Here is a 27,941-nt window from a genome sequence, read left to right on the forward strand (position 1 = left end):
ATCTGGGGCGGAGGAAACTGGGCAGAGACTGGCAGAGTTATGAAGCGCAGGGCACCCCAAGGGCGCCCTGCCAGGTCGGAGAAAGCTGGGGCGGGGTTGGCAGACTCTGCACCTAAGTCTAATCACCGGCCTTGGAGCACCTTCAGGTGGGACGTGGTGGCAAAGATCCCAACCCTGCCCGACTTCCTGCCCGGGAGGCCCCGCGGTCTCCGGCTCTGGACAAGCGCCAGGGAGGCGTCGCCCGCCGGTGTCGGAGCGGCTTCCTGGGCGCAGTGGGCGCGGGCTGCGCGGGCGCGGAAAAGCGCGAAGCGTCGGGACAGCTCACTGGGGTGGCCCGGGCGTGCGGGCGGCTACATGGAGGACGGCGTGCTCAAGGAGGGTTTCCTGGTGAAGAGGGTGAGTGCGGGTCGATGCGCCCACGGCGGGGCCCCGCTGCTTCTCACCTGAGCGGGGCCAGGCGCGCGCCGAGTCCCCATCCCCAACCCCATGGTGGGATCGGGTGACTGGGGCCCTGTTGCGCGGAGCTGCCTGCCGGTGGGAACAGAGGGGTGCACGGAGGTTGGACGCTGGCACCAAGGCGGAGTAAAGCTTTCCAAAGAAAAGAGGGGCCGCGGCAAAGGCACGGCGAGGATCGCGCTTGTATAGTGCGGTGTGGGGTCAGGCGACGCGTCTGAAGTGGGAATCTTAAAATTTATTGGGCCTGGGAATGTAGCACAGTGGTACAGCGGGAGTTTAGCCAGCACGAGGCTGTGGCGCTCATCCCCAGCACCACACACAAAACAAAACAGATTAAAATATTATGAATAAGGGATGGAGAGAGAGAGGATAGTTAACCGGCACAGGGGTACAGTTGCAAAGAAAGAGTAACTTCTAATATTCTGTAGCTCAATAGGATAACTATGATTGACAGCAATTCAAAATAGTTAGATGGGAGGATTTCAAAGTGTTCCCAACCCAAAGAAATGATCCATGTTTGAGGTAATGGATATGCCAATTACCCTGATTATTATACATTGCATACATGTACTGAAAGGTCACATTGGACACCTATACATGTGTACCACTATTATGAGTCAATTTGAAAAAGAAAAAAGTTATGAATAGTATATTTAAATATATTTTTATTTATTTATTTGGTACTGATGATTGAACCCAGGTCTTGCACATGCTAAACAAATGCTCTACCATCTAGCTCCACCTCCAGGATAAATATAATTTATTAAAACAACAAGAGCGTGCTCCATAATTACATCTTGGAGGAAGGGGGAATGCTGTATTTCTTTAGCACTGACTGTGCCAGTCCTGGGTATTGTCTTGTTTAATCCTCCCCTATAGTCCGTACAATGTGAATAGAGACACATTGCCCATTTTCACCAAGGAGGAAGCAAAGCTCAGAGTGGTTAAGTAACTTGCTCTGAAAGTAGTAAGTGCTGGAGCCGGGATCAAATCCCTCTGGTTGACTCCCTCCTGTCTACCAAGCAGCATGTGCGGTGGATATTATTTAAATGAGGAAAATGAGGATCAGAAAAATGAAAGAGTTTGCCCAGAGCTAGTAATAGCTGGGATGAGAACAGTCCTTCCTCAACCTCGCCCCATATGGCCCACAGTGAGCAAGAGTGCAAACAAAAGCAGAATGCTTGCAGTCAAGGTGGAAAATGAATGAAAGAGCAGCCACAAGAGGGGATATCAAATACCACCTTTGATATTTTAAAGAATTTTTAGGAGTGAAGTTGTAGTTTAATGGTAGAATGCTTGCCTGACATTTGCAGGACCCTAAATTCGATCCTCAGCACCAAACACAAAATTAAAAAAAAAAAAATTAACCCTGATGTTAACAGTAACTGTTTTAGCTAACATCATAATATAACATGCAGATAAATGAATCTGGGACTGAGCATTTTGCTCTTTCCCCTGAGTTACAGCTTTGGGACAGGGTGATGAGGGATGAAGGGACTGTCCCTCTTACTGCCTTTCCTGGTGGCCAGATCCGCTCTATCTGCCCTGAAGGCTCAAATTGTTTTCTTATTCCATTTATAGTGTGTCCACCTTGTATTGCACGGTATTTGATATTAGAAGGCAGGTGTGTTATTTGCTCAAAGCTGTAAGGAGGATAGGAGGCTGATGCCAGATCAAGGGTCAGACTGAACATGAGCAGTCCCAGAATTCCATGCCCACTTCATGCCCCTGTGACTATGATGACAGCCTGGTCCCCTAGGGTCTGTGGAGGTCGCTGCACAACCTGTGGGGGGACTTCTGCTGTCTCCCACTGCACTGTAGCTTGAGGTGGTGGGATGAGGTGGGTGGAGAGTTTTGGTCCAACTGTGGATCACCAGTCCCTGGTAGGGGCCTATGGAGGGCTGGAGTTTACTTGAGGTTCGTCCCCCTCAGATGGGGCTCTATTCCAGGGGTTACCTACATGATTTCCCACCTCTGCTACCACACTGAGTCAGATGACCTGCTTAGGAAAGCCAGGGTGCAGAGAAGTGAGAACCATATGGCCCCCCAGCCTACCAAAAGAAAAGGGCTTGGTTGAAATACCCAAATACCTCATTTCAGCCAAACCCAAAGTGTGGGATTTGAAGTCTGATCCTAAGGCAAGTGGAATCCACGCCTCTTCCTGCTCCCTGAGGAAGGTGGCCTCAATGCCCCTGCTATGGGCACCACCTGCTGATCAGTCCCAATCACCATGCTCTGTGTCCCTTTATCTGCCAAGTGGACCAGCAGCCCCTGTGTCCACTGAAAGTTACAGGAGCAGGACACTAGGAGTCTGAAGGTTTAGCAGGGTTTACAGCCCAGAGGTGGGGGCAGGGCCCAGCTAAAAGCCAGAGTACAGCATAGTCATCAGCTTTCAGCAGCGGGAAGGCCATGCTGGAGACAGGCAGGGGCATGATGGATTTGGTTCGTAATCCCGCCCAGACAAGAAGGAAGCAAAGCTACAGGCAAAATGCAGGGAGCTCACAGGGTTTGGCTATCAGGAGAGAGGGGGGAAGGAGGCAGGAAGCCTGGGTGGTGGGACCACAGGTAGGTGGCCCGCAGAGGTAGGGGCACTTTGAGGCATTGCCACAGGGCTCATTATCCTGAACCACATTGCAATGTTAACATGTTTTGACCTGGGAATTTTATATATAGGACTCCATCCCAAGGAAATACTATAAAAGCTTTATGAACAAAGTCTTAGATCTATGTTTGAAAACAACCTAGAAACTACAAATATGTCCTCCTAAATAAATAAATGATTAGTTAAATTATGGTTATGTGGATGTTAAAAATGTTTATTGTGTTAAAATCCAAGGAGTTAAAAAGACACAAGATATGAGAAAAGAAAAGATATGCATAGAAATAGAAAGACCAGAAGGAGTTCTGGAGGCTGGAAGTCCAAAATCAAGGTGTAGGCAGGGCCATGCTCCCTCTGAAACCTATTGGGTAGGATCTTTGTCAATTCTTGGTGTTCCTTGCCTTATAGATGTGTCTCTGCAATCTCTGGGTCATCACATGTCTATCTTCTCCCTGCATGTCTGTTGGTGTCCAAATTTTCCTCTTCCTCTAAGTGTCAGGTAGGCATTCAGGATGCCAAGATGTGGAGGCAGGGTATAAAGGATGCCGATGGAGGACTAGACAGGAAGAGTCATGTCCCTGTTTATGGTAAATCCCATTACCATGACAGCTCCCTCCCCTGAGGACTTATCACCATGACAATTCTCAGCACAGGTTTGGTGTTTTAAAATGACCAATGGGATAGGAAGGATAGTAGAATGAATCAGACATTATGACTCTATGTGCATATATGATTACCCGACTGGTGTAACTCTACATCATGTACAACCAGAAGAATGAGACGTTATACTCCATTTATGTATGATGTGTCAAAAGGCATTCTACCGTCATGTATAACTAATTAGAACAAATTAAAAAAAAAAAAAGACCAACTAAGAAAAAATAATAAAAAATAAAATGACCAATGGGGGTAAATTAGATGGTATGCGAATTAGGTTTTCTAAAGTAACTAGAGGTGGAAAATTAGACAATATTCCAATCAGGTATCATAAGATAACCAACAGGGGGAAAGTGGGGTAAGGTCTTCAATCAGGTCTGTGTGGGGAAGAGAATGCCGCACAGCTCAGCATTGTAAGACACTGATTTCCAGACATCAGGGCCCTGAGCTTCTCTTGCTTGGCCTACTCTGCTCTGCTCTACCTTACTGAGTGCTACTTCCACCGTCATCTATACTTTGCCTGTTACTTGTGTATGTCTTGCTCAATTCTTTCTTTGGGTCACCAAGGACCTGGACCTTGACAATAACATAAGGACTCCAGTCACACTGGGTTAGTACCCACCCTCATCTGGTATGACTTCATTTTAATTTAATTACATCTACAAAGACTTAATTTCTGAATAAGATCACATTCACAGGTACCAGAGGTTAGAACCTCAAGGTATGTTTTTGAGAGATACAATTTATCCCGTAATAAGTACCATCTTTGCTTTTGGGCGGGGGAGAGAGGATTGTAGGGCCTTGGGTAGACTGTTTTGGGCCCCTGTTTCCTCATCTTTAAAGTTGGGGGTAGAGTAGGCCTTTCCTAACTGTCTCTTCAGCTGGGACATTCTGTGTCACCTAATCCCAGCCCTGAGGTGCCATCCCATCTTATGGCCCCCTCTTTCTTCTAAAAGGGCACCTGAAACTTAGCCACTCAGTGCTCCAACTGGCCTCTGGACACAGCCAGCTACTTGCAGACAAGGTGTATAAAGAGGGAGGCTTCTCTGTGCCTGGGGACAAATGTGCTGGTAGAGAGAGGCCTGGGTTCTTTCTCAGCTTTACCACTGTTTTTAGCCCCTGACCCACTTGGTCCAGTGACTTTGGACCAGTTACTTACAACCATGCTCACTGTGTCACTTACTGTAGATCAGGGACACTGGTGCCTTCCTACTAGTTTTGTGTAATGTTCCAGCAGCTTCCAGCTGAGCTCCCTACTGCAGCCTCATTTGCTTCATTCAGTGGTCTCTTCCTAGGCAGGGTGGGGTCTCTTTCTATGCTGGGCAGGAGCAGTGCTGCACACCTGTAATCCCAGCTGCTCAGGAGGCTGAGGCAGGAGGATGGTGAGTTCAAAGTCAGCCTCAGCAATTTAGTGAGGGCCTAAGCAACTCAGTGAGGCTCTGTCTCTAAATAAAATGCAACAAAGGGCTGGGTCTGTAGCTCAGTAGTTGAGTGCCCCTGAGTTCAATCCCCCAGGACCAAAAATAAAAAATAGATTGATTAATTAATTAATTTAATTTAATATAGAAAAGGGCTGGAAATGTGGCTTAGTGGTTAAGCACCCACGAGTTCAATCCCAGGTATATATATATATATATATATAAAGAGAGACCTTCTCTCAGAACAACAACAACAGCAAAATGAGTTGGGGATGTAGCTCAGTGGTTAAGCACTCCTGGGTTCAGTCCCTGATACCAAAAAAAAAAAAAAAGAAGAAAGAAAGAAAGAAAAAATAAAAACAATCAGTGATCTCTTTCTTTCTCTTTTTTGTGAGAGAGGGAGGCAGGGACTAGGAATCGAACCCAGGGACACTTTACCACTGAGCAACATTCCCAGCCCTTTTTATTTTTTATTCTGAGACAGTCTAGCTAAGTTTCTGAGGCTGGCCTTGAACTTGTGATCTCCTGCGTCAGGCTCCTGAGTTGATGGAATTATAGGCAAGTGCCACTCGCCTAGCCAGAGTGATAATTTTAACACAAGAATCTAAACCTATTGAACTTCTGCTTAGAATTCTTCAAGAACTCCCCTCCCAATATTAAAATCAAACTGCAACACGGAACCTAAAGCCCTTGGTGACTTAATCCCTGTCACTTCCCCTCTTTCTTCCCCACAGGCCTTGGAGCCCAAGATATGTGAGCCTATGGGGAATTTCCCCAAAGCATTAGCATTGTTTTGTTTTGTGGTTCTGGGGATGGAATCCAGGGCCTTGCTCACGCTAGACAAGTTCTTTCTCTACCACTGAGCTGCGCCCTCTCCCTGACAGTGGCGTTATGCAAAGCCTTTCGAGCCTTCCTGACTCCACACAGCCTTCAAGACTCAGCCCCCCAAAAGAATTAAATAGACACTTCTCCAAAGAAGAAATACAAATTGTCAACACATATATGAAAAAAGGTTTAATATCATTAGCAATTAGGAAAATGAAAATCAAAACTACACTGAAATCTCCTCTCACACCAGATGGCAGTCATCAAAAATAAAAATAATAATAAATGCTGGAGAGAAAGTGGGGGAAAAGGAACACTGTTGCTGGGATTGTAAATTAGTATAACCACTACGAAGATCAGTATGGAGGTTCCTCAAAAGACTAGGCATGGGGTCTGGGGACATAGCTCAGGGGGTAGAGTGCTTGCCTTCCATGCAGGAGGCCCTGGGTTCAATCCCCGGCAACACACACACACACACACACACACACAGACTTGGCATGGAATGACCATATAACCCAGCTATATCATTCCTAGGTATTTATCCTAAAGAATTAAAGTCAACATAATATAATGTCACATGCATACTCATGTTTATAACAGCACAATTTACAACAGCTAAACTGTAGAAGCAGCCTAGGTGTCCATCAGTGGATGAATGGATAAAGAAAATGTGATATATATATATATATATATATATATATATATATATATATATATATATAATGGAATTTTATTCAGCCATAAAGAAAAATGAAATTATGTCACTTGCAGGAAAATGTGTGGAACTAGAGACCATCATGTTAAGTGAAATAAGTCAAACTCAGTAGGTCAAGGGTTGTATGTTTTCTTTCATATGTAGAAGCTAGAGAGGAAAAAGGAAAATAAAGGTGGGGGAGGGGAATCTCATGAAAATCAAGGGGAGATCAGTAGAAGCAAGGGATTGGGGAGTGGGAGGGAGGGAGGGGGAAGTACTGGGGAGTGATACTGGTCGAATTATATGGTTTCATTGTGTGCATGTACAAATATGTAACAGCAAATCCCATCATTGCATACAACTCTAATGCACCAATTTAAAAATGTCGGGGGATAATCTTTAAAAAGTTTAAAAAGACAGCTCCAGTATCAGCAGGGAATATGCCTTACCCCATTCTACCTCTTCTGTGCTTTCTCGTCCACCTGGACTCCTCCTTGGTGTTAGGTATCTATCAATTACCTATTGTTTGTAATAAATTAGCCCCAAACTTAACATCTTAAAACATCAAGCAATTATTGTCTCACAGTTTCTGAGAGTCCAGTACACAGGAAACCTAGCTGTAAGATTTTGGCTCGAGGTCTCTTCTGAGGTTGCAAAGCGTTGCCCTTGATGAGACAGTCACCTGACCTGGTCAGCAGGAGGGTTCACTTCCAAGCTCACTCCCGGGCCTAAGGTCCTCACCTCTCTATAGGGCTGCTCACCACGTGGAAGCTACTTTCCCCAGAGCAAATGATCAGAAAGGGAGAGAGACAGAGAGAGTTTGCACGAACCAATAAGAAGCTGCAGAATCTTTTATGACCTAATGTTGTAATTGGTGGTGCATTCCTATAATCCCAGCTGAAAGAAAAGTGGTGCAGCACACACACCTGGGATAAGAAGTGGATTTATTGTCAGGAGCCTGACGAGGCTGCTCTGTACAAGAGAGGGACAGCAGTAGCAAGGAGGGAGAACAGCAGCAACTTCCCCTTGAGTGTTATCTTTCATAGGCTAGAATCCTGGCCATGCACTAGGGGCGGGTGTAGTCTTGACTGACATACTAAGCATCCCCTCATCTTGTGGAAGGCAAATTTGTTTCTTGGGAACAGAGACAGGCAGTTTTCCTATCTCAGAGGGGGAATAGGAGAACAAGCATGTCCCTTTATCGTCTCAAGGAGAAAACAGGGAAATCAGTAAGTTCCCATCTCAGGGGGCAGTAAGTTTCCTCCCATCTCTTGGTGAGAGAACAGGGAGAGACCAGCACGTCTCCGGGCTGGTAGGTTTTATCTCAGGCTAGTTTCTGTTTCTTGGGAAAGAACAGTATTCATAAAGTGGGGGCTGGGGAAAGGAAGATGGCTGCATTTGTGCTAACCAGTGACTTGGGAGTCTGAGCAGGAGGATTGCAAGTTTGAGGTGAGCCTCAGCAATTTAGCAAGGCTCTAAGCAACTTATCCAGATCCTGTCTCAAAAAGTAAAAAGAGCCAGGGATATGGCTCAGTGGTAAAGCGCCCCTGAGTTTAATCCCCAGTACATCAGCAGCAGCAGCAGCAACATCTTCATCATCCTTAACGTCTCTTGTCAGAAATGATTTACCACTATGCCATATTCTACTAGTCACACAGACTGACGCTTTTAAAATGTGTGAAGAGAAGGAGAGAATCACGGGGAGTCTTGTCAGTCAGTTGACTATTTGGCTATTCTGGGTCTCTTATTTTTCCAAATGAATTTTAGAATTGCTTTTTCTAGTTTTGTGAGGAATGTCATTGGGATTTTAATGGGAACTGCATTCACTGTGTATATTGCTTTTAGTAGTATAGCCATTTTGATAATATTAATTCTGCCTATCCAAGAACATGCCTTTCCATCCTCTAATGTCTTATTCAGTTTTTTTCTTCAGTATTTTATAGTTTTCATTTTAGAGAACCTTCATATTCATAGTTAGATTAATGCTCTAGTATTTTATTTATTTGAGGTTATTGTAATGGAATAGTTTTCCTAAGTTCTTTTTCAGCACATTCATTATCTGAATATAGGAAAGTGACTAGGTCTCCATCATTATACAAAGTACATGTATGAAGACTTGAATTAGGTGTCAACATACCTTATATACAAACAGAGATATGAAAAATTGTGGTATATATGTGTATTAAGAATTGTAAGGGGGCTGGGTTATGGCTCAGTGGTAGAGTGCTTGTCTCGCATGTGTGAGGTGCTGGGTTCGATCCTTAGCACCACATAAAAATAAAATAAAGATGTTGTGTCCACCGAAAACTAAAAAAAAAAAAAAAATTAAAAAATTCTCTCTCTCTCTTTAAAAAAATAAAATAAAAAAATAATTGTAATGCAAAGAAAAGTACATGTATAATGGCATAAGTTGACATGAACATACTTTATATACAGAGATACGAAAAATTGTGCTCTATATGTGTAATAAGGATTGTAATGCATTCCACTGTTGTCGTGTATTTTAAAAAAATAATAAAATCAATAAAAAAAAAAGAAAGAAGGTGACCAGGTCTTACCAAGTTTCCAAGGCTGCCCTTGAACTTAAGATCCTTCTGCCTCAACCTCCCAAGTATCTGGATTACAGATATGTGCTACTGCCCCCAGCAACTCAGGATTTTTTGTGAGGCCAGAGAATCAGGCTGGAATGCCTTACAACCAAGAATGTTGCAGCCAGACAAAAGTACCCAATGCCGTGGGTTAGTGTTATCTCTGTTAGAAGATGTTTCTACTGGAAAATTTGTTGCTGAAAGTTTTGGACACTTGTCTTTGATAACTCTAGGATCTGGGTGTCAGAAGAAACTGTCCTACTATTGCCCTTGCCAGAAGTTCCCATTTCCCCATGTTTGTTTGCTGTCAAGCACACATCTGGGCTCTGCCTTGGATTGACAGAAGCCTGGTCACCTACCTATTCTCCAAGTGCAAGGGATTCTGGGAAGTTTAACATTTTGTCCAGGAAAGTACATCTCTGTATTTGTTTTTTTCTGCTCAGCATCTGTTGGTTACATTTTTCTCCTCTTCCATCACCGGCCTCCTTCCTCTTTTCCCTTTTAGGAAGTTTGGTAGGGCTGTCATAACGAGTATCACAAACTGACTTAAACATCAGAGGGTTTTTCTTTTTTTTCTTTTCTCAAAGTTCTAGAGCCTCAAAGTTCAAGATCAAGGTGTTGGCTGGTTTGATTCCTTCTGAGGATTTTCTGCTTGGCTTGTGGGTGGCTGCTTCTTGCTGTGTCTTCACATGGTCTTTCTTGTGGAATGTAGATCTCTGGTGTTTCTGTGTGTGTCCAAATCTCTTCGTATAAGGACACCAGTCAGATTGGATCAGTGCCCACCTAATGATCCCATTTTAACTTAATCACTTCTTTAAAAGGCTGTCTCCCCTTACAGTCTCATTCTGAGGTATGGGGTTGGGACTTCAGCGTATGAATTTGGAGGCACGCAAGTCAGCCTAAAAGATCCATGTTTTAAGGTTTCAGATTATTTTCCCTCTCTTCACCTGATGACAGCACCTGTACCATCCATTAACCTTGCATGCTTTTCTCCCTAGCCCAGCTACAACCTGGTGTGCCAGTCATTTTCTGCCTTGAATTCTTCAGCATCCAGAAGCCCCAGGCCAGCCTGGCTAGTGCCAGGAGTGTCAAGACCCCCACAGCAGGGGGCTCCCAGGGAATGAGGACCAGAGACTGGACCATGTAGAGAGAAGCAGAGGGCCCTAACAGCTGAGGAGTCAGATTTACATCTTTTTTGTTCCTTTAAATGTGTCTTCCTATGTCAGGTACAACTGTCAATCCTCGGACTGCATGTACCTTTTGTCAGGAACAAAGGGAAGGGATCCTGCTCTTTTCTGTTGTGGTGGTGGTTCTGGGGATTGAACCCAGGCTGCTCTCCTATTGAACTACATCCCCAGCCCTTTCTCTTTTTTTGAGACAGGATCTCACTAAATTGCCCAGGCTGCCCTTAAACTTGTGATCCTCCTGCCTCAGTCTCCTGAGTAGCTGGGATTATAGGCCTGTGCCACCGTGCCTGGTTCTACAACTTTTGATAACCTAATAGTTCTCATTATGTGCCGAGCATGGAATGGAATCATAGCACCACAGATATGAGAACTGAAGGGGTCTTTGATATTAATAAATGCTAGGCAAGGCCATGAGTGATTTCGGGACATGGTCTTTGATCCAGATAAAGCTCATCTTTCTAGGTTAGAACATAGTTCTAAATTGGGTTCTGCTTAGAAATATGCCAAGAAGGTGCTTTCCTGTGTACCAAACCCTACTTTCCAGTCCCTCAGCAGAATTCCTCTATCCATTGGTATGTTCTAGAAACTAGTTCTCTGCCTGCACCTGACTATGCTGACCCATCTGAGAACATCTCAAACAACCTGCCTTGTATGCCCACTGCAGCTGGTTAGGCTAGCCTGGCAGGTCCCTTAGCGCTGTAGAGTGACTGGTGCTTCAGCTTTAGAGATTGCCCAGACCCTTTGACTAGTAACATTCTTTCTAGGGATTATATTTTAAGGAAAGAAAATTAGAGACATAATCAAAATTTATGTGTGAGAATACTCATTGTAGCATGGTTTATAACAGCAAAAAAAAAAAATCAAAACAAATTCAGTCACAAATAATAGGAGATTGGCAAGTAAATTATACATATGAAGAGTAGTCATAAAGAATATTCTAGGGGGCTGGGGTTGTGGCTCAGTGGCAGAGCACTTGCCTTGTACATGTGAGGCACTGGGTTCAATCCTCAGCACCAGATAAGAAATAAATAAACAAAATAAAGGTATGTGTCCATGTATAACTAAAAGCAATATTTTAAAAAAAGAATATTTTAGGGCACAGTGGCACAGGCCTGTAATCTCAGTTAATCTGGAGGCTCAAGCAGGAAGATAGCAAGTTCAAGGCCAACCTGGGCAACTTGGCAAGATCCTACCTCTAAATTAAAAACAAAATTAAAAAGGACTGGAGATGTAAGTCAGTGGTAAAGCTCCCCTGGGTTCAATTCCTACTACTGGAGATGTAAGTCAGTGGTAAAGTTTCCCTGGGTTCAATTCCTACTACTAGAAGGAGGAGGAGGAAGAGGAGGAGGAGGAGGAGGAGGAGGAGAGAGGAGGAGGAGGAAGGAGGAGAAGGAGGAAGAGAAGAAGGGTTGCCCTGGGGTGGGGAGGTAGAGCTCGATCTGCACCAAGGCTACCTGGGGGCACCCTGGTGCCAGCCGTGAGTACTGGCAAGTATGGAGGGGCTCCCGGAGGACAAACGCAGAATCCTCTGTGTGGTTACTTTGCTGCTATAGCAGGACAGGATGAGCAAATAGATGCTGCTGAATTGCAGAGATGTCTGCCATAGTTGTGCATTGCTGGAGGATACAAACCTTTTAACCTGGTGACTTGTCAGCTTGCAATTTCAATGGTGGATATAGACAGGTTTGGCATGATGGGCTTCAATGAATTTAAAGAACTCTGGGCTGCATTGAATGGCTGGAGACAACACTTCATCAGTTTTGATGGTGGTAGGAGTAGAACCGGGGATCCTCAAGAATTGCAGAAGGCACTAAGGACAACAGGCGCTGAGGCGACTCCCCAAACTGAGTTCAATTGCAAAACAATACAGCACCAGTGGAAAGATCACCTTAGACGACTACATGCCCTTCTGTGTTGAGCTGAGGGCTCTCACAGAGAGCTTTTGAAGAGGGGACGCTGGGCAGCAAGGTGTTGTGATTTTCCTTTAGGATGATTTCATTTAGTGTTTCCTGACTGTCTAAGAGGAAGCTGTAGGGCGGAGCATGCATTCTCTCTGGAGTCTGCATTTGCTAACTCTTTGCCTTCAGCAACATGTAAACGTACATGGCTACTTCCCCTGACAGCTATTGTAAAGGTTTGTAACTGTATACACAACTGAAGGTTTGTTTGTAGTTTTGATAATGAATTCTTTGGAACTTGATAAGGCCAAGTCTGTTATACCAATTAGAACTCCTTGAGCTATTATCAATCATGCTTTATTTTCCTGCTAAAGCTCTTTTATGTAAATCTGAGTGTGCAAAATGTTTAAGTCACATTATAGACTTTACATTGTGAGACATGTAAAGCTTTTAATGAAGCTACAGGTGTTATCTTTCCTAGGAGAATGTGGTTGAAAGTTTTGTGTATGGAATATTCTTATGAAATGGTGCATGCCCATTTGGATACACAAAATAAACAAACGTGGTATTCCATGTCAGGGTTCACTGAAGTAGAAATTTAGCTCAGGCTTTTGATTGATACATATATATTTTTTATATAGAAGACAGTTTAATGTTTTTTTTTTATTAAGCCAAAGAATAAACAGTAGGTCAATGACAAAGTTGTGAATCTGCTTCATGTGAGGCCATCCTTACATGTAACTCTTATTTGATTGAAATAAAATCTAAAGCAAACATAAAATTAAAAATTATATTTACATCAGGAAATGATAAAATCTTTTGGACAGAAGAGATACACATAGGTTTACACATGAATGCACAATCACATAGTTTACATAACTCAAAAACACTATATTATCACCCAATTATGGAAATCATATTCTGTATGCTATTCAGCCATTGGTTGACTGATACATATTTTGATTGCTTTATAAATGGAAAGGGAACATTGAGTGATTATTTTCTGCCTCTTTTTTTTTTTAGTTTATTTTCTGCCTCTTTTTTTTTTAGTTTCTTTTTTAATATATGACAGCGGAGTGCATTACAATTCTTATTACACATATACAGCACAATTTTTCATATCTCTGGCTGTATACAAAGTATATTCACACCAATTCATGTCTTCATACCTGTACTTTGGATAATAATGTCCGTCACATTCCACCATCATTTATAACCCCATGCCCCCCTCTCTTCCCCTCCAACCCCTCTGCCCTATCTAGAGTTGTCTATTCCTCCTATGCTCCCCCTCCCTACCCCACTATGAATCAGCCTCCTTATATCAAAGAAAACATTCGGCATTTGGTTTTTTGGGATTGGCTAAGTTCACTTAGCATTATCTTCTCTAACTCCATCCATTTACCTGCAAATGCCATGATTTTATTCTCTTTTATTACTGAGTAATATTCTGTTGTGTATTCGTGCCACATTTTTTTTTATCCATTCATTTATTGAAGGGCATCCAGGTTGGCTCCACAGTTTAGCTATTGTGAATTGTGCTGCTATAAACACTGATGTGGCTGTGTATTTTCTGCCTCTTTAAAAAACATATAGATAATTTGAGGGGCAAATACTGTTCCCAAGTCTGTCTTTGTCATCATGCTTTCAAACCTTTGTTAATTAGACTGAAGAATCTCGTATACTATAAACTTAACTGTGTAAAAAGAAAATGGATAAAAACAACTAAGAAAGTGTATGAAAATATTAGCTGTGGTTACTTTTGACTAATGAGATGGTAGGTGACTTTAATTTCCTTTCCACTTTTCAGTGTTTTCCAAATTTTCTGTGTACGCTTCCACTTTAAAGTCAGAAGATGTGTTTTTAAAATGCTGGTGACCCATGTTGACATGTCATGTGTTCGTGCTTTTAAAAATATACAGCAAAAGGACTGGAATGAGTGTCTCAAATGTTGATCTGGCCACTACCTTGTAAGGCAGGTCATGAATTTGTTTTTCTTCCTTCCTACTACTTTCCCAAATATTCTCTAATAAATACTGTTTCATATATATATGAAAAAAGAAATATAATGGTGTGAGAAAATGCTCAGCAAGGCTAAACAAGACAAAAGTGAGAAAATAAAGCCATATGTAATATGGTCTTTTTATGTGTGTGTGAGTGATGCTGCGGATTGAATCCAGGGGCACTTTACCACGGAGCCACATACCCAGTCCTTTTAGCTAATTTTTTATTTTGAGACAGGATCTCTCTCTAAGTTACTTAGGGCCTCACTAAGTTGCTAAGGCTGGTCTTGAAATTGCAATTCTCCTGTCTAAGCCACCCAAGTCACTAGAATTATAGGCATGCACCACCACTTCTGGCTTGTAATATGATATTTATTTTTTTCTTTTCAGAACTGGGGATTGAACCCAGGGCCTTGCATATTCTAGGCAAGTGCTCTACCACTGATAAATATGGTCTATTTTTTTAAAAGTGAAAACTAAAAGGGAAAAAGACTGAAAGGAAGTGTCAAATGTTAACAGTGGCTGTCTCTTAGTAGCAGAATGATAGGCGTGTGACTTTTTTTTCTTCCTAATAATTTGCAGTTTATCTAAAGGTTCATGACCAGGAACAGATGGTGGGTATAGCTCTGTGGTAGAGCACTTGCCTGCATGTGCAAGGTCTGGATCCACTCTCAACACTACATAACACACACAAATTTATAACCAGAAAAAGGCCAAATGGCAACCAGAAGGTCAGTGCCAAAGGTATTTGCCAGATATCCCAAAGAAATGACTGAAAAAGATCCAAAATACTGCTGTGACTCTGTTTCCATAGCACATCTGGTTAGCACTCTCCATGAACATGGTGTCCTCCCCTCTCTCCCTCACCTCGGGCTTTCCTGTCTGTTCACAGGGCCACATTGTCCACAACTGGAAGGTGCGATGGTTCATCCTTCGGCAGAACACACTGCTGTACTACAAGCTTGAGGGGGGTCGGAGAGTGGCCCCTCCCAAGGGCCGGATCCTCCTGGATGGCTGCACCATCACCTGCCCCTGCCTGGATTATGAAAACCGTCCGGTATGTGAAGGTTCCTGCTGTCCAGCTCCCCACCCCAGACACTCCTCACCTCTGGCTCTTTGGGAAGGTGGTGTGGGTAATGGGAACAGCTCGGAGTTATAATTGAAAGACTTGGGTTCAAGTCATGGCTCAACCATCTCCCAGGTACCTGACCTCAGACCAGTAGTTAAACCTCTCTCAGTCATCATTGTTGTCTGTAAGATGGGATGAGATAATTACACCCAAATATCTCCTATGAAGATATGGGGATATGAAGACATGGTTTAGATGCTTTATGGAGAAAGGCATGGTGGCACACACCTGTGATCCCAGTGACTTGGGAGACTGAGACAGGAGATCATGAGTTCAAAGCCAGGACTGGGGATGTGGCTCAGTGATTAAGCACCCCTGGAGTTCAATCCTAGTACAAAAAAAAAAATATTGCAATGAATGAAACCCCTGAACTCATAGGTTAATTTGTTGACCTACCACCTCTTTTTTTGTGTATCTGTGGTATGGGAATTAAACCCAGGGGTGCTTTACCACTGAAATATACCCCTAGCACTTTTTATTTTTGAGACAGGGTCTCACTAAGTTGCCCAGGCTGGCCTTGAACTTGCAGTCTTCCTGCCTCAGTCTCCCAAGTAGCTGGCATTACAGACGTGAGCCACCACTCCCAGCTAACTTGTTGACCTGATATCTCTTAATAATCTTTAGGAAACAGTGGAGAGCAGAGGTATTGGTAGATGGGATGGAGAGCAGTGGCACACACCTGTAATCTCAGTGACTTGGGAAGCCGAGGCAGGTGGAGCTCATGTTCAAAACTATGGTTTAAATTTCAAAAAAAGAGAAACAGGCTAAATTTGCTGGAGTTATGAGCTTCATGTTAATTCTACATAAAATTCTCAAGCGGATTTGTGATTTGCTTAGTTCATGAGTACTTGGACTAAAAGACACTGAGAGTAGCCAACAGATCCACTAAGAACAAATCATAAAGTATATATAAAATTACGGAAGCTGTAAAAAAGGGTGCACCTAGATTTTTTTTTTTTTTAATTTCTCGTCTCTCCTGAAATTCTTTTCATTAAAATGGTTAATTGCAGACTGACTGTACAGGTTCTGGATCTGATTTCACTCTCTTTTTCCATGATACTGATGAGTGAATGTTAACTTGGAGGAATATCTTCATGGGGTTCCTTGGGGCCGTGAGCCAGCCATGCCTTATTCACCATTTTCACTATTAGGTTTAGGTGAAGAATATTAAGTTTGCAAGCAAAATAAGTTGGGAGTTGACATTTGGGAAGCAGAATCAGAATGAAGTAGGATGTTTCAGAAGTGGTAGACCTGGCCTACTTGGATGACAAAGATCCCTCAACTTGTCAAAGAAACTCCTTAAATGCCCATTTAAATTAAAAAGTGCCAGGTGCAGTGGCACACACCCGTGATCTCAGTGACTTGGGAAGCTGAGGCAGGTGGAGCTCATGTTCAAGGCTAGCCTCAGCAACTCAGCGAGACCCTGTCTCAGAATAGAAAATAAAAAGGGCTGGAAACGTGGCTCAGTGGTAAGCCCCTGAGTTCAGTCCCCAGGACCAAAAAAATAAATGAATGAAAGATGGAAAAATGAAAGACTCTACAGTGCCCGGAGCTGCCCACACTCCTGTGCTCCCAGGCAGTAGCCTCTGATGTTTTGCACCCCTCAGATCCTGGAGCAGGGCATTCCATTCCGTGGGCCATCTGTGAGGGTGCTCAGTATGTGCAGAACACTTAGCAAGAGTGAACTGGTTGAGGGTTGGGGATGTGGCTCAGTGGTAGAATGGTTGCCTAGTACGCCCAAGGCCCAGGTTCGATCCCCAGCACTGCAAATATAGTAAACTGGTTGAGAAGGAGTGTAAACTATATCATATCATAACACAGAGCATGGAGTTGGGTTCTTGTTTCATGAATGTGAAGAATGAGAACCTTGGATACAAGGGTGAGAGTAAAATAATAAGTAATAATAATAATAATTGATACTATTATTAATAGTTATTATTAATAATAAAATAACAGATAATAATAAGTAATAATAATTACTTATTAGAGTAAGAGGAAGAAAGCAGAGCTCTCAAAGAGAGAGGGGTCTCAAGAGAGGGATACCAAAGAGTGACTCTTGTCTAGGAGTTTATATAGTTTATATAAGTTTAAGGAAGTCAGCCCCTGCCCAATCCTGGGTGTGGTGTTTATTGTCCATGAGGTACTCGTGCAGCCTTTAGGCCCATCAAAATATCCACCAGGCATTTCCCCTCTTTGGAGAGGCATGGATCCCAGTCACGTAGATCCTGATTTTAAAATAACCTTTTTGTAAGTTTCTTAGCAAATATCTGCAGGTGCTGATTGTGCTTTACTGCCCAGGAAGTTGCCCGGGGGCCCATCTCCCAGTCCTGCCTGCCTTATCTCTTTCTCCTGATGTCAGTGGAATGTGTGAAAGACCTGGGAATGTTTAAACTGGAGGGAAAAGAGGGTCAAAGGTGGTGTCACTAACAGTTTTATTCAAGGTGACCATTAGTAAGAAACTCAGACTCAGTGAGCATCTCTAGCTAAGGGGCAGAGGTGGGTCTTGGTCCCATTCAGCCTGGCTGCCGAGGCTGAATGCTTCCCATTTCAGTGCAAAGCTGTCGTGGGAGGAGAGACTGCGTGACCCCAGAGGCAGAATCAGGACAGTGTCCTGGAAGCAGTCCTTGTGCTGACTAATCTGCCCCAAGGGGAAAGGCTGCCTTTGGAGGCCTTGAGCTCCCCACTGCTGGAAGTGTCTGAGCGAAGTTTCACAGACCACTGGGGTATAGACAAGGGGCCAGGGCACAGGCGGTCACTGGACTACCCCACCTTGGCCCTGTCGTTTCTGCTGACCGCGTGCTCTGGCCTGTTGTGCCTTTGAGTGCCGGTCTGACTCTTTCTTCCCACAGCTCCTCATTAAGCTGAAGACCAGAACTTCCACAGAGTACTTCCTGGAGGCCTGTTCTCGAGAGGAGAGGGACGCATGGGCCTTCGAGATAACAGGAGCCATCCATGCAGGGCAGCCCGGGAAGGTCCAGCAGCTCCACATATTAAAAAACTCCTTCAAGCTGCCCCCTCACATCAGTCTGCAGTGAGTGCCCTGCCTGCCCCACCCCTTCAGCCTCTGGCCTCTCTGCAGCCTCTCCTGTGCGTGTGCGCCCAGTGGGGAGGGGAGAGGTCTTTGGGGAGGGGGGCTCTGTGGTGCTACACAGGCCTGGCTGGGACCACCTTGTGCTTCAGGGCTGTCAGCTGTCCCTGTTTGGGTCATACTGACCTGGGAAGGAACTGAACCACTAGCCCCACTCCTATGTAACCTCTTAGGACTTTGCCACTTTTGTCCACCTTGTGAAGGAGGTAGAGACCCCCCCAACTCCATTTTAGACAGGTGCTCAGGGCTGTGTCAGTTTCTTAGGGCTCTCCACCAACCAGGTCACTGGTCTTTTTGTAGCCTGGTGGCACAGATGATGTTTTCTGGTAGCAGCTGCAGTCTTGCTGGGTGGGGGTTCCTCGTTCATTCATTCAACAAACTGTTACTGAGTACCTCACAAATATGCGCAATTATCATGTACCAATGTTTAAAATCAGAAAGAAAATAAATAGTTATTGAGTGCCTACTGCATGCCATGTACTGTGTTGGATGCTTAGCAGAGGCAGGTAGGAGTAAACAGGATCTCATCTCTGCGGCCTTCCAACCCCAGTGTATACACATAAAATGAGGAAAGATCTTCTGTTGGAGGGAGTGATCGTCCCATAGAGCAGAAGGAAAGCTGATCAGAGGTGGAGGTGATAAAGTAGGGACGAATGTTGCAAACACTCCCAGGCAGCCAAACCCTCACACCCATCACAGATGAGGGATGTGGGCTGGGAATGCACCCCAGTGACTCAAGGGTAGAGCACTTGCCTAGGATGTGTGAGGCCTGGGTTCCATCACACACACACACACACACACACACACACACACACACACACAGACATTGTGCGTCCATTCTGGGCTTTTAACTCCATGCCAGGAACTGAAACCTGGCCTGTGCGCTTTCTGTGTGTCGAGGGGCTGGTAAGCCGTGGCACATGTGGGGAGGACTGGGTGGGTGGGTTGTGGCTGGATTCAGAGAGGCTCAGCATTGAGAAGTAGCTGGAGGATTTGAGCTGAATGCAGCAGATCATAGAGAACCGTGGCGGCTCCTGCACACTCATGTTTTGTGTCTTGCTGTCCTGGGGATTGAACCTAGGGTTTTGTGCATGCTAGGCAAGTTCTCTCCCACTGAGCTATACCCTCAGAACTATTGTTGCTTTTAAGTAAATCCACAGCTCTTTCGCCTCACTACAAGGGTGATGATTAGATGCCCGAGAAGAGAAATGTCTGAGAATCCTATCAGATTCTGATGCGTCATGGAAGGCCCCCTCCCCTCTGGTGTGTATCACACCCCTTGCCACATGCCTTATTCCCTGGCAGTGGCTCTTGGGCCCTCCCTTGAAGCTCTCTGTGACGAGGATCCTTCTCCTTTGCCTTCCTTCCATACCAGCCGCATCGTGGACAAGATGCATGATAGCAGCAGCGGGATCCGGCCAAGCCCCAACATGGAGCAGGGAAGCACCTACAAAAAGACCTTCCTGGGTGAGCCTGCCCATCCCAGGGGCCGGGCGAGGTGGTGGACACTTGGGACCCTTGGGACCCGGGGCTCAGTGGAGCGCTTGACTAGCCCATATTGAAACCAGAGCTATTTGCTGAGCAGTGGTCTGGCCTGAGATGGCCACATGAGTGTGGCCGCAGCTGTGTGTGGCCGGTGCAGCCTTCAGTCTGCTCTTGGCTAGAGCCCGAGTCTGCCTAGGAGGAGGGGGAAGGTCACAGATAAGCACCCTAAGGAGGGTGGGTGGGCGCCCGTGGTCTGATGGGTGCTGCCCTTGCCCTGATGCAGGCTCCTCTCTGGTGGACTGGCTCATCTCCAGCAGCTTCGCGGCCAGCCGTCTGGAGGCGGTGACGCTGGCCTCTGTGCTCATGGAGGAGAACTTCCTCAGGCCTGTGGGTGTCCGGAGCATGGGAGCCATTCGCTCTGGTGACCTGTCTGAGCAGTTCCTGGACGACTCCACAGCCCTGTACACTTTTGTAAGTTAGTGGGTCCCCTCTTGCCACCAGGGGAGAGGGAAGAGGCAGAAAGAATGGGCACAGGGAGAGGCCGAGGGTTGGGGACAGCTTTGTCTTTCCCCTGCAGCCCCAAGCCTGGGCCTGGGGCTATTTCTGTAGCACAGTCCTTGCTCCCTCCTTCCCACTAGGCTGAGAGCTACAGGAAGAAGCCAAGCCCCAAGGAAGAAATCAGTCTGAGCACAGTGGAGTTAAGCGGCTTGGTGGTCAAGCAAGGCTTTCTGTCCAAGCAGGTATGGCTGCCTTTGACAGGGAGGAGGGGGACGCTGAGGAGAGGCAGGAAGGAGCCCCTGGGGGGCGCTGAGAATGCTAGAACACCCCCATTACCAGCAGGGTCTGCAGAGCAGTTGCAGAAGCCAGTCAGATCATCACACACCCAATCACATGTGTACCAGTTGTGGGGAGTATTCCGGAAAAGCATAAACACATGGAATCATCACAGCACTAAAAAGCAACTTCTGGGCTGGGTGTGGTGGTGCACACCTGCAATCTGAACAACTCGGGAGGCTGAGGCAGGAGGATCACAAATTCAAAGCCAGCCTAAGCAATTTAGCAAGGCCCGAAGCAACTTAGCAAGGCTCTGCCTCAAAATGTGGTATATATACACAGTGGAATATTACTCAGCCTTAAAGAAGAGTGAAATTATGGCATTTGCTGGTGAATGGATGGAGCTGGAGAATATCTTGCTAAGTGAAATAAGCCAGTCCCCCAAAATCAAAGGTTAAATATTTTCTCTGATATGTGGATGCTAATTTACAATAAGAGAGGTGGCTAGGGAAAAATAGAGGCAGAGGGGAGTGAAGGGAGGGGAGCAGGTATGGGGGTTAGAAAGGATAGTAGAATGAATCAGACATTATTACCCTATGTACATAAATGATTACATGACTAGTGTGATTCTACATCATGTACAGTCAGAAGAATGAGAAGTTATACTCCATTTATGTATGATGTGTCAAAATGCATTCTACTGTCATTTATTACTAATCAGAACAAATTAATGAAAAGAAAAAAGGCTGGGGATATGATTTAGTAATTAAACACCCCTGTGTTTAATCTCTGGTACCAAAAACAAACAAAAAAACCCCAAACAGCTTCTGCATGATTGTTTCATTTCAAAAATTTGTGACCTGCTTCTTGCACAACAGGATCCCCGTCTGCGTTTAGGTTCTTTACCAGCCACACAACTGTGTGTTGACCCCAGGCCCCTGCTTCTGCTGAGCCTGACAGGAGTCCTTACTGAGGGCAGTACTGAGGCCCCTGGAGGAGCATGAAGAGGGTACAGGAGAGACTCATGAGTGTCTTTCAGGCCAGAGGCTAAAGAAGGTTTATGATCTAGGGTCTCAGGCCAAAGAGAGTCTTTCTCCACACACACATGCAGATTAACCTTTTACACATTTAGTTTTTATCGCGTTCTATAATGGATTGCTTCTTTTTCTGATGCAGAATGTAATGGTGGTTTTGCTGTAGATGTATGCATGTGTAAAAAATGCACAAATATACATGCAGCTGTAGTTTGTTTTTGAACTAAGTTGACCATTAAAAAGCTGGTGGGAGTTGGTGGCCTTGGGTTCAGGTTGACACCTGCTGCCTCTGTCCCTCTCTTTTGCACCAAGTAATGTCAGGATAATGCAATCCCCTTCCTTTTGATGCCAACTGTCCTTGGCTCTGTCAACTAAATATGAGGGTGTTTTTACAGGAGGCTCACTGAACGGGGGTCATGTCATGTGAAGTCTGTGACATATCATTGCAATCTTCAGGTGTCCTGTGGACTGTTATTATTTACTTATTTTTTTATTTTTTATTTTTATTTTTGACTGGGGATTAAACCCATGAGTGCTTTATCATTGAGCTACATTTTATTTATTTATTTATTTAAAGATTTTAAAAAAAATTTAGTTGTAAGTGGACACAATACCTTTATTTTATTTGTTTATTTTTATGTGGTTCTGAGGATTGAACGCAGGGCCTCACGTGTGCTAGGCAGCGCTCTACCACTGAGCCACAACCCCAGCCCCACATTTTTTATTTTTTATTTTGAGGCAGGGCCTCGATAAATTGCTGAGGCTGGCCTTGAACTTGCCATCCTCCTGACCCAGTCTCTTGAGTTGCTGGGAATACAGGCAGTGCCACTGTGCCCAGCCAGACTCTTTTGTTTTTAATGTGGTTTTTATTGGGGTAGGCTGGCTTGTTGGGGTTTGGTGCAGGGAAGTGGAAGAAGATGGAGAGCTGTCACCAAGGACCGTGGATCCGTTTCTTTGCTGCAGGGTCACAAGAGGAAAAACTGGAAGGTGCGACGCTTTGTTCTGAGGAGGGACCCTGCTTTCCTGCATTACTACGACCCAGCCAAAGTGAGTGCCGGGAGCCCTGCTGCCTCCAGACACCTCCCAGCAGAGCAGCGGCCTGATTCCTCCCCTCACCCTGCAGGGCCAGCTGCTCCTTCCTCTCCCTGTGCGGTCGCCTGCATAGCGAGTGGATTCTTCTGTGCCCACCTCTTACTATGGAAAAGCTTCATTATTTTGAGAAGAAAAACATCTTTTACTTTCCCTAAAGCCTGCTTCCCAGCCTCTTCCCCCTTTGCCATCTGAAGAGCCCATGGATTCTGCCACTTCAACTCCTTGTTCTCCCCTATGCTTTGAAACATTTCTTTCGTTATTTTCTTTTTTTTTTTTTTCTTTTTTGTGTGGTACCTGGGACTGAACCCAGGGGCATTGTGTCACTGAGCTACATCCCCAGCTTTTTATTTTTCATTTTGAGACAGGGCCTTGCTAAGTTGCTGAGGCTGGCATCAAGCTTGTGATCTTCCAGCCTGAGCCTCCAGAGTCCCTGGGATTGCAGGCATGGGCCACCATTTCTTTTATTTTCTTTCTTCCTGTTCTTTCCTGGTTTTCTTTCTTTTTTTCTTTCTTGTACTGGGGATTGAACTCAAGGGTGCTTTACCATGGGGCTACATTCTTTTCTCCAGTTCTTTTTATTTTGAGACAGGTCTTGCTAAATTGCTGAGGCTGGTCTTGAACTTGCATTTCTCCTGCCTCAGCCTCCCAGGTTGCTGGGATTACAGGGGGCGCCACTATGCCAAGCTACTCCATTTCTTTTTATTATATGTAAGCCATAATTTACTTGTTTTCTTTTTTTTTTCATAGATCCAAGAATTGCTTGCTCTGAATTTCAGAAAATAAGTAGAGCCTCATGCTGAATTGATCTAAAAAAAAAATGAATGGTCTTATAGTCAAGGCAGGCCGCTCAGCCTTATCTTGGTACATGTATGATTTTCATTTTTTTTGAGATAATGAAGAGTGGTTGGGTTGTAGTGGCTCATACCTGTAATCCCGGATACTCTCCGGTTGAGGCAGGAGGATCACAAGTTCTAGGCCAGCCAGGGCAACACAACTTAGTGAGACCCTGTCTCAAAATAAAAAAAGTGCTAGGACGTAGCTCAGTGGTAGAGTGCTTTCCTAGCATGAAGCTTTGAGCTCAATCTTTAGTGCCCCCAAAACAAAACACAAAAAGTAAAGAGTTTCAGTCAGGAACCCCTACCCTAAACACAGAGCTGGTAAGAGCCTATGGTGCTCTGTCAGGCCATAAGGGGGGTCAAGGACCAAGGAGGGACATGGCAGGAGGGCTGCCTGAGGGGTCAACCAATGAGCCTTCCAGATGCACAGTTGAAGCTGGGTGTGGTGTACTCACCTGTAATCCCGGTGACTCAGGAAGCTGAGGCAGGCGAATTTCAAGTTTGAAGACAGCCTCAGCAACTTAGCGAGGCCCTAAGCAACTTAGTGAGAGTCTGTCTCAAAATAAAAAATCAAAAGGGCTGTGGATGTGGCTCAGTGGTAAAGTGCCCCTGGATTCAATCCCCAGTATCCAAAACACAAAATAACACCAACACCTTCTTCAAACAACAACAACAACAAAAACCAACAACAAAACCCCACACATTGATCTCAAGCCTACTTATAGGATAAAGGTCAAACTTCTCTGTGGCTACCTCAAGTCCTTTTTTTTTTTTTTTTTTTTTCACTGCTGGGGAGGGAACCCAGGGCCTCAAGCATGTGAGGCAAGTGCTCTACCACTGAGCGACACCCCTAGCTCATCAATTTTTTACAAAGCTGGGGGCGGGGGAACAATCAACAAAAAGAATAAAATAAAACTTCAGTTTTGCCTTAACTCAGTCCAAGGGACAACTACTGTCCCTTGATGAATTTACAGAAGCCCAGTCAGCATTCCTTAAAGACAATTTAATTTCTCCCTGGCTTTGCCTTCACCCTTCCTCCTGCACGGGCTCTCTGCCCATTGCCACACCCAGGGCTCACTTCTCAAGGTTGATTCAGGTCTTCCCCCAGAGGCTGCCCTTGCTCCGTCCCTCTAGGTGTGGATCTCCTCTTCCTCTGGACTGTCCCTTCCTTAGCATGATCAGTATCATCATCTCTGGCATTGTTACTTAACCATTTCATTTTTGCCCTATTTCTTGCTGCCTACACCACTTATTGTGAAATTCATTATTGATTAATTGAAAGGACCCAGGGGGCTGAGGCTCCTGATGTGTAATTGTCTGAACCATTCAGAGATACGACAAGCCACTTTTGCTTCATTCAGTTTCATATCCACCATGTACCAGAGACTTGTATAACCGTGTCTCCTATGCAGGAATATCAGTGTTCAGAAGTATGACTATGTCTTTTTCTGATTGCTTGGCAAGACACACAAGAAGGTTAACGAACTGGTGCATGTTTCTCCTGGTAGTACTGGATCAGAGGCTCAGTTTGAGATATCTCCAAGAATGAAACAGATTGATATTTAACTCTGCTAGACCTGGTGACAGAAATGTTGGTGGCACTCCTGCTACTGGGTATGAAAGGAAGAGGCCCAAACTTCCTTACTGGTAGTAACTTGGACACATGATGCCTCAAATTTAGCCTCATCTATTACAATTTATCGACTCCCTCGGTGCTGGGAATTGAACCCAGCAGGCAAATGTTCAACCACTGATCTACACCCCCCACCCTACACATAACTTGGAATCCTTCTTTAACTGTCCTGAGGATGATTATAGGGGAGAGTGCAATTCTTCCTTTTTGTGCGTTCGCAAAATTCCTAATTAGATCTCTTTTTCTCTGCAGGAAGAGAACAGGCCAGTGGGTGGGTTTTCTCTTCGTGGTTCACTGGTGTCTGCTCTGGAGGACAATGGCGTTCCCACTGGTAAGGTGCAGCTTCAGTCCTGGCCTGAAGATCTCAGGGGCCTTCCTCTGCATTTCAGTAATCCCCCTCTCCTGCCATGGAAGACTGAGCTCTGGGTGCTGAGTAGGGCTTTAATCAATGAGACAATGAATGGTGTGAGTTTTGAAGTCAATTTCAGAAACAGAGGAAAAGTCCATATGGCATGTTCTTAAGAGTTTTAAGGATACAACTCAATATTTCTCATTTTAAATATTCTCTTTCCTCACATTCTGTGATTGCCCATAAACTCCTACCTATGAATCATAGCTCGGCTCCCACGGTGCTTCATTTAGTAGCGCACTTTTGTATCTGTTATCACATTAATTCTACAACAGACAGCTATGGTAGGAAGATAGTCCCATTTTGTGGATGTGGAAATTGAGGTTCAAAGTCATACAATTTCAAGTCAGACACCGTATTCTGTGCCTGCTCTTAACTTTCACATACTGGATTCTTGGATGATTCTTTGAATGACACTGTAGGTCTGTGGCTAGCATAAGGGGCCAGAGAGAGGATTTCCAGGAAATGTCCAGACTAACCAATAGCAGGCCTTAAGGTGATGAGGAGGGAGAAGGAAGGAGAAGGCAAAAACATGCACCTCATGGGATTTTCTAACCATGTACATAAGAAATATTCCTATTTGTTCCTTTCTCAGATGACTTTCATCTGGTTCAAGCTGAAAGTAGACATGGATATTTAATCACTGATTTATTTTTCCTACCTAGGGGTTAAAGGGAATGTCCAAGGAAATCTCTTCAAAGTGATCACTAAGGATGACATACATTATTATATCCAGGCCAGCAGCAAGGCTGAACGAGCAGAGTGGATTGAAGCTATCAAAAAGCTGACATGACAAGACTCTTGGGGAGCAGGACCAGGATTCCTTCCTCCTACCAGATGATAGACAGGATTTCCTGAGAATGGAGTGTGTAAAGACTATCATGTTGGGCTGGGGATGGAGCTCAGTGGATCTGGGTTTGATTTCCAGCATCAAAAAAAAAAAAAAAAAAAGTTTAACATTATACATTTTGCACTGCTTTGGAGTGAGACTGCTGGAGTGAATTCCTCAGGTGCCAGTGGTGGTGCTGTTTCCTTCTCTATTTTCCCATTACCAACCTGGAAAGCTATTCTAGGACAGCCATTAGGCATCAGTATCTTGACTTCTGCCCATCAGGATAGACAGCTATGTCCTTGGATCCCTTTTTGGAACTCTCTGTATATTTAGTTTTTTTTAAATGTGGTGCTGGGGTCAAACCCAGTGCATCATGCATCCTTTTTGAAACTCTGGCCATTCTGTAATAAATAAAATTCTACTCTCGAAGTAGCTTTCTCTGAAATGTCAATATCTTTTTTTTTTCAAATGCAAATCAACATTTGTTTCTGCTTTTAACTTCTAAACAAAGTTTTATAGTTTTCAAAGGTTTCATAAGTTGAGTATGGAAACATTTCAAGTGATCTGTCACTAAGACTTTTTTTTTTTTTGCCCAGGAGCATTCTACCTCTGAGGTACATTACTTTTTGAACTGCAAATTGAATCCAGGGGTGCTTTACCACTGAGCTAAACCTCCAGTCCTTATTTCTTGAGACAGGGTCTTACTGAGTTTCTGGGGCTGGCCTGGAACTGGTGATCCTTCTGTCTCAGCTTCCTTGGGGTTATAGGCCTGCATCTCCATTCCTGGAGAAACTTTGGTTTTAGAATGAACACTGAGACAAATAGGTACCAACGAACACCCCCAGTTGGGAGATTAACCTAAAATAGTGAAAAGTCTGTATCATAGTATTTTTAAACAACATTTTTATTATTTTCAAGTTTATACAGTGATCTGGCATAAGCCATTGCCAGTGTTCTTGCCAAGTACAAGTGCTTGGACTTCAATGAATAAATAAAATATGTAACCTATATTTAAGGGGAGTGGCTACTTCCATAGTGCTTAAATAAAAACTTGTCCTCTTAAGACTGAACCGTCTCCTCTATTAATTTTGTCCCATAATAACTGACCAGGATTGGGGAGTCCAAGCTGTTTTACCTTATTCCTACCCTTTAAAGCACCATTTTCTATTTGGCCTTTTGCTAATGTCTAAAGTCTATTGAATTTTATTGCTTTAAAACAATTTTTAAAAAGCGTTTATTGCTTTTTGAGTATTGATTGGTGCTTATCTGAATTAAAGTACACTTGGTTTAATGACTGCCCAATCTCA

At 44.4% G+C, this 27,941-nt stretch overlaps 1 protein-coding gene and 1 pseudogene across 1 annotated transcript; both read left to right on the forward strand.

The window, feature by feature from the left end:
* On the forward strand, nucleotides 1–27,704 carry Plek2 (pleckstrin 2). Its single transcript, XM_027929512.3, has 9 exons — nucleotides 1–396; nucleotides 15,215–15,379; nucleotides 18,301–18,482; nucleotides 19,915–20,006; nucleotides 20,308–20,495; nucleotides 20,663–20,764; nucleotides 22,796–22,879; nucleotides 25,646–25,724; nucleotides 26,468–27,704. The coding sequence occupies exons 1-9, from the start codon at nucleotides 40–42 to the stop codon at nucleotides 26,593–26,595; spliced, it is 1,377 nt and encodes a 458-aa protein (XP_027785313.2). The 5' UTR covers nucleotides 1–39; the 3' UTR covers nucleotides 26,596–27,704.
* Nucleotides 7,840–12,445, forward strand: LOC114088062 (sorcin pseudogene; annotated as a pseudogene).
* Nucleotides 27,705–27,941: the final 237 nt, after the last annotated feature.

Source organism: Marmota flaviventris, chromosome 2 (assembly GCF_047511675.1).
Source record: "Marmota flaviventris isolate mMarFla1 chromosome 2, mMarFla1.hap1, whole genome shotgun sequence".
In the NCBI taxonomy this organism is placed as follows: Eukaryota; Metazoa; Chordata; class Mammalia; order Rodentia; family Sciuridae; genus Marmota; species Marmota flaviventris.

Excerpts from the sequence above, each read along its gene's own strand:
- Plek2 (XM_027929512.3), top strand. The coding sequence starts at position 40 with ATGAAGCGCAGGGCACCCCAAGGGCGCCCTGCCAGGTCGGAGAAAGCT. Across the intron at positions 397-15,214 it reads AGGGTTTCCTGGTGAAGAGG|GGCCACATTGTCCACAACTG; the intron begins GTGAGTGCGGGT and ends GTCTGTTCACAG. Across the intron at positions 15,380-18,300 it reads TGGATTATGAAAACCGTCCG|CTCCTCATTAAGCTGAAGAC; the intron begins GTATGTGAAGGT and ends TTCTTCCCACAG.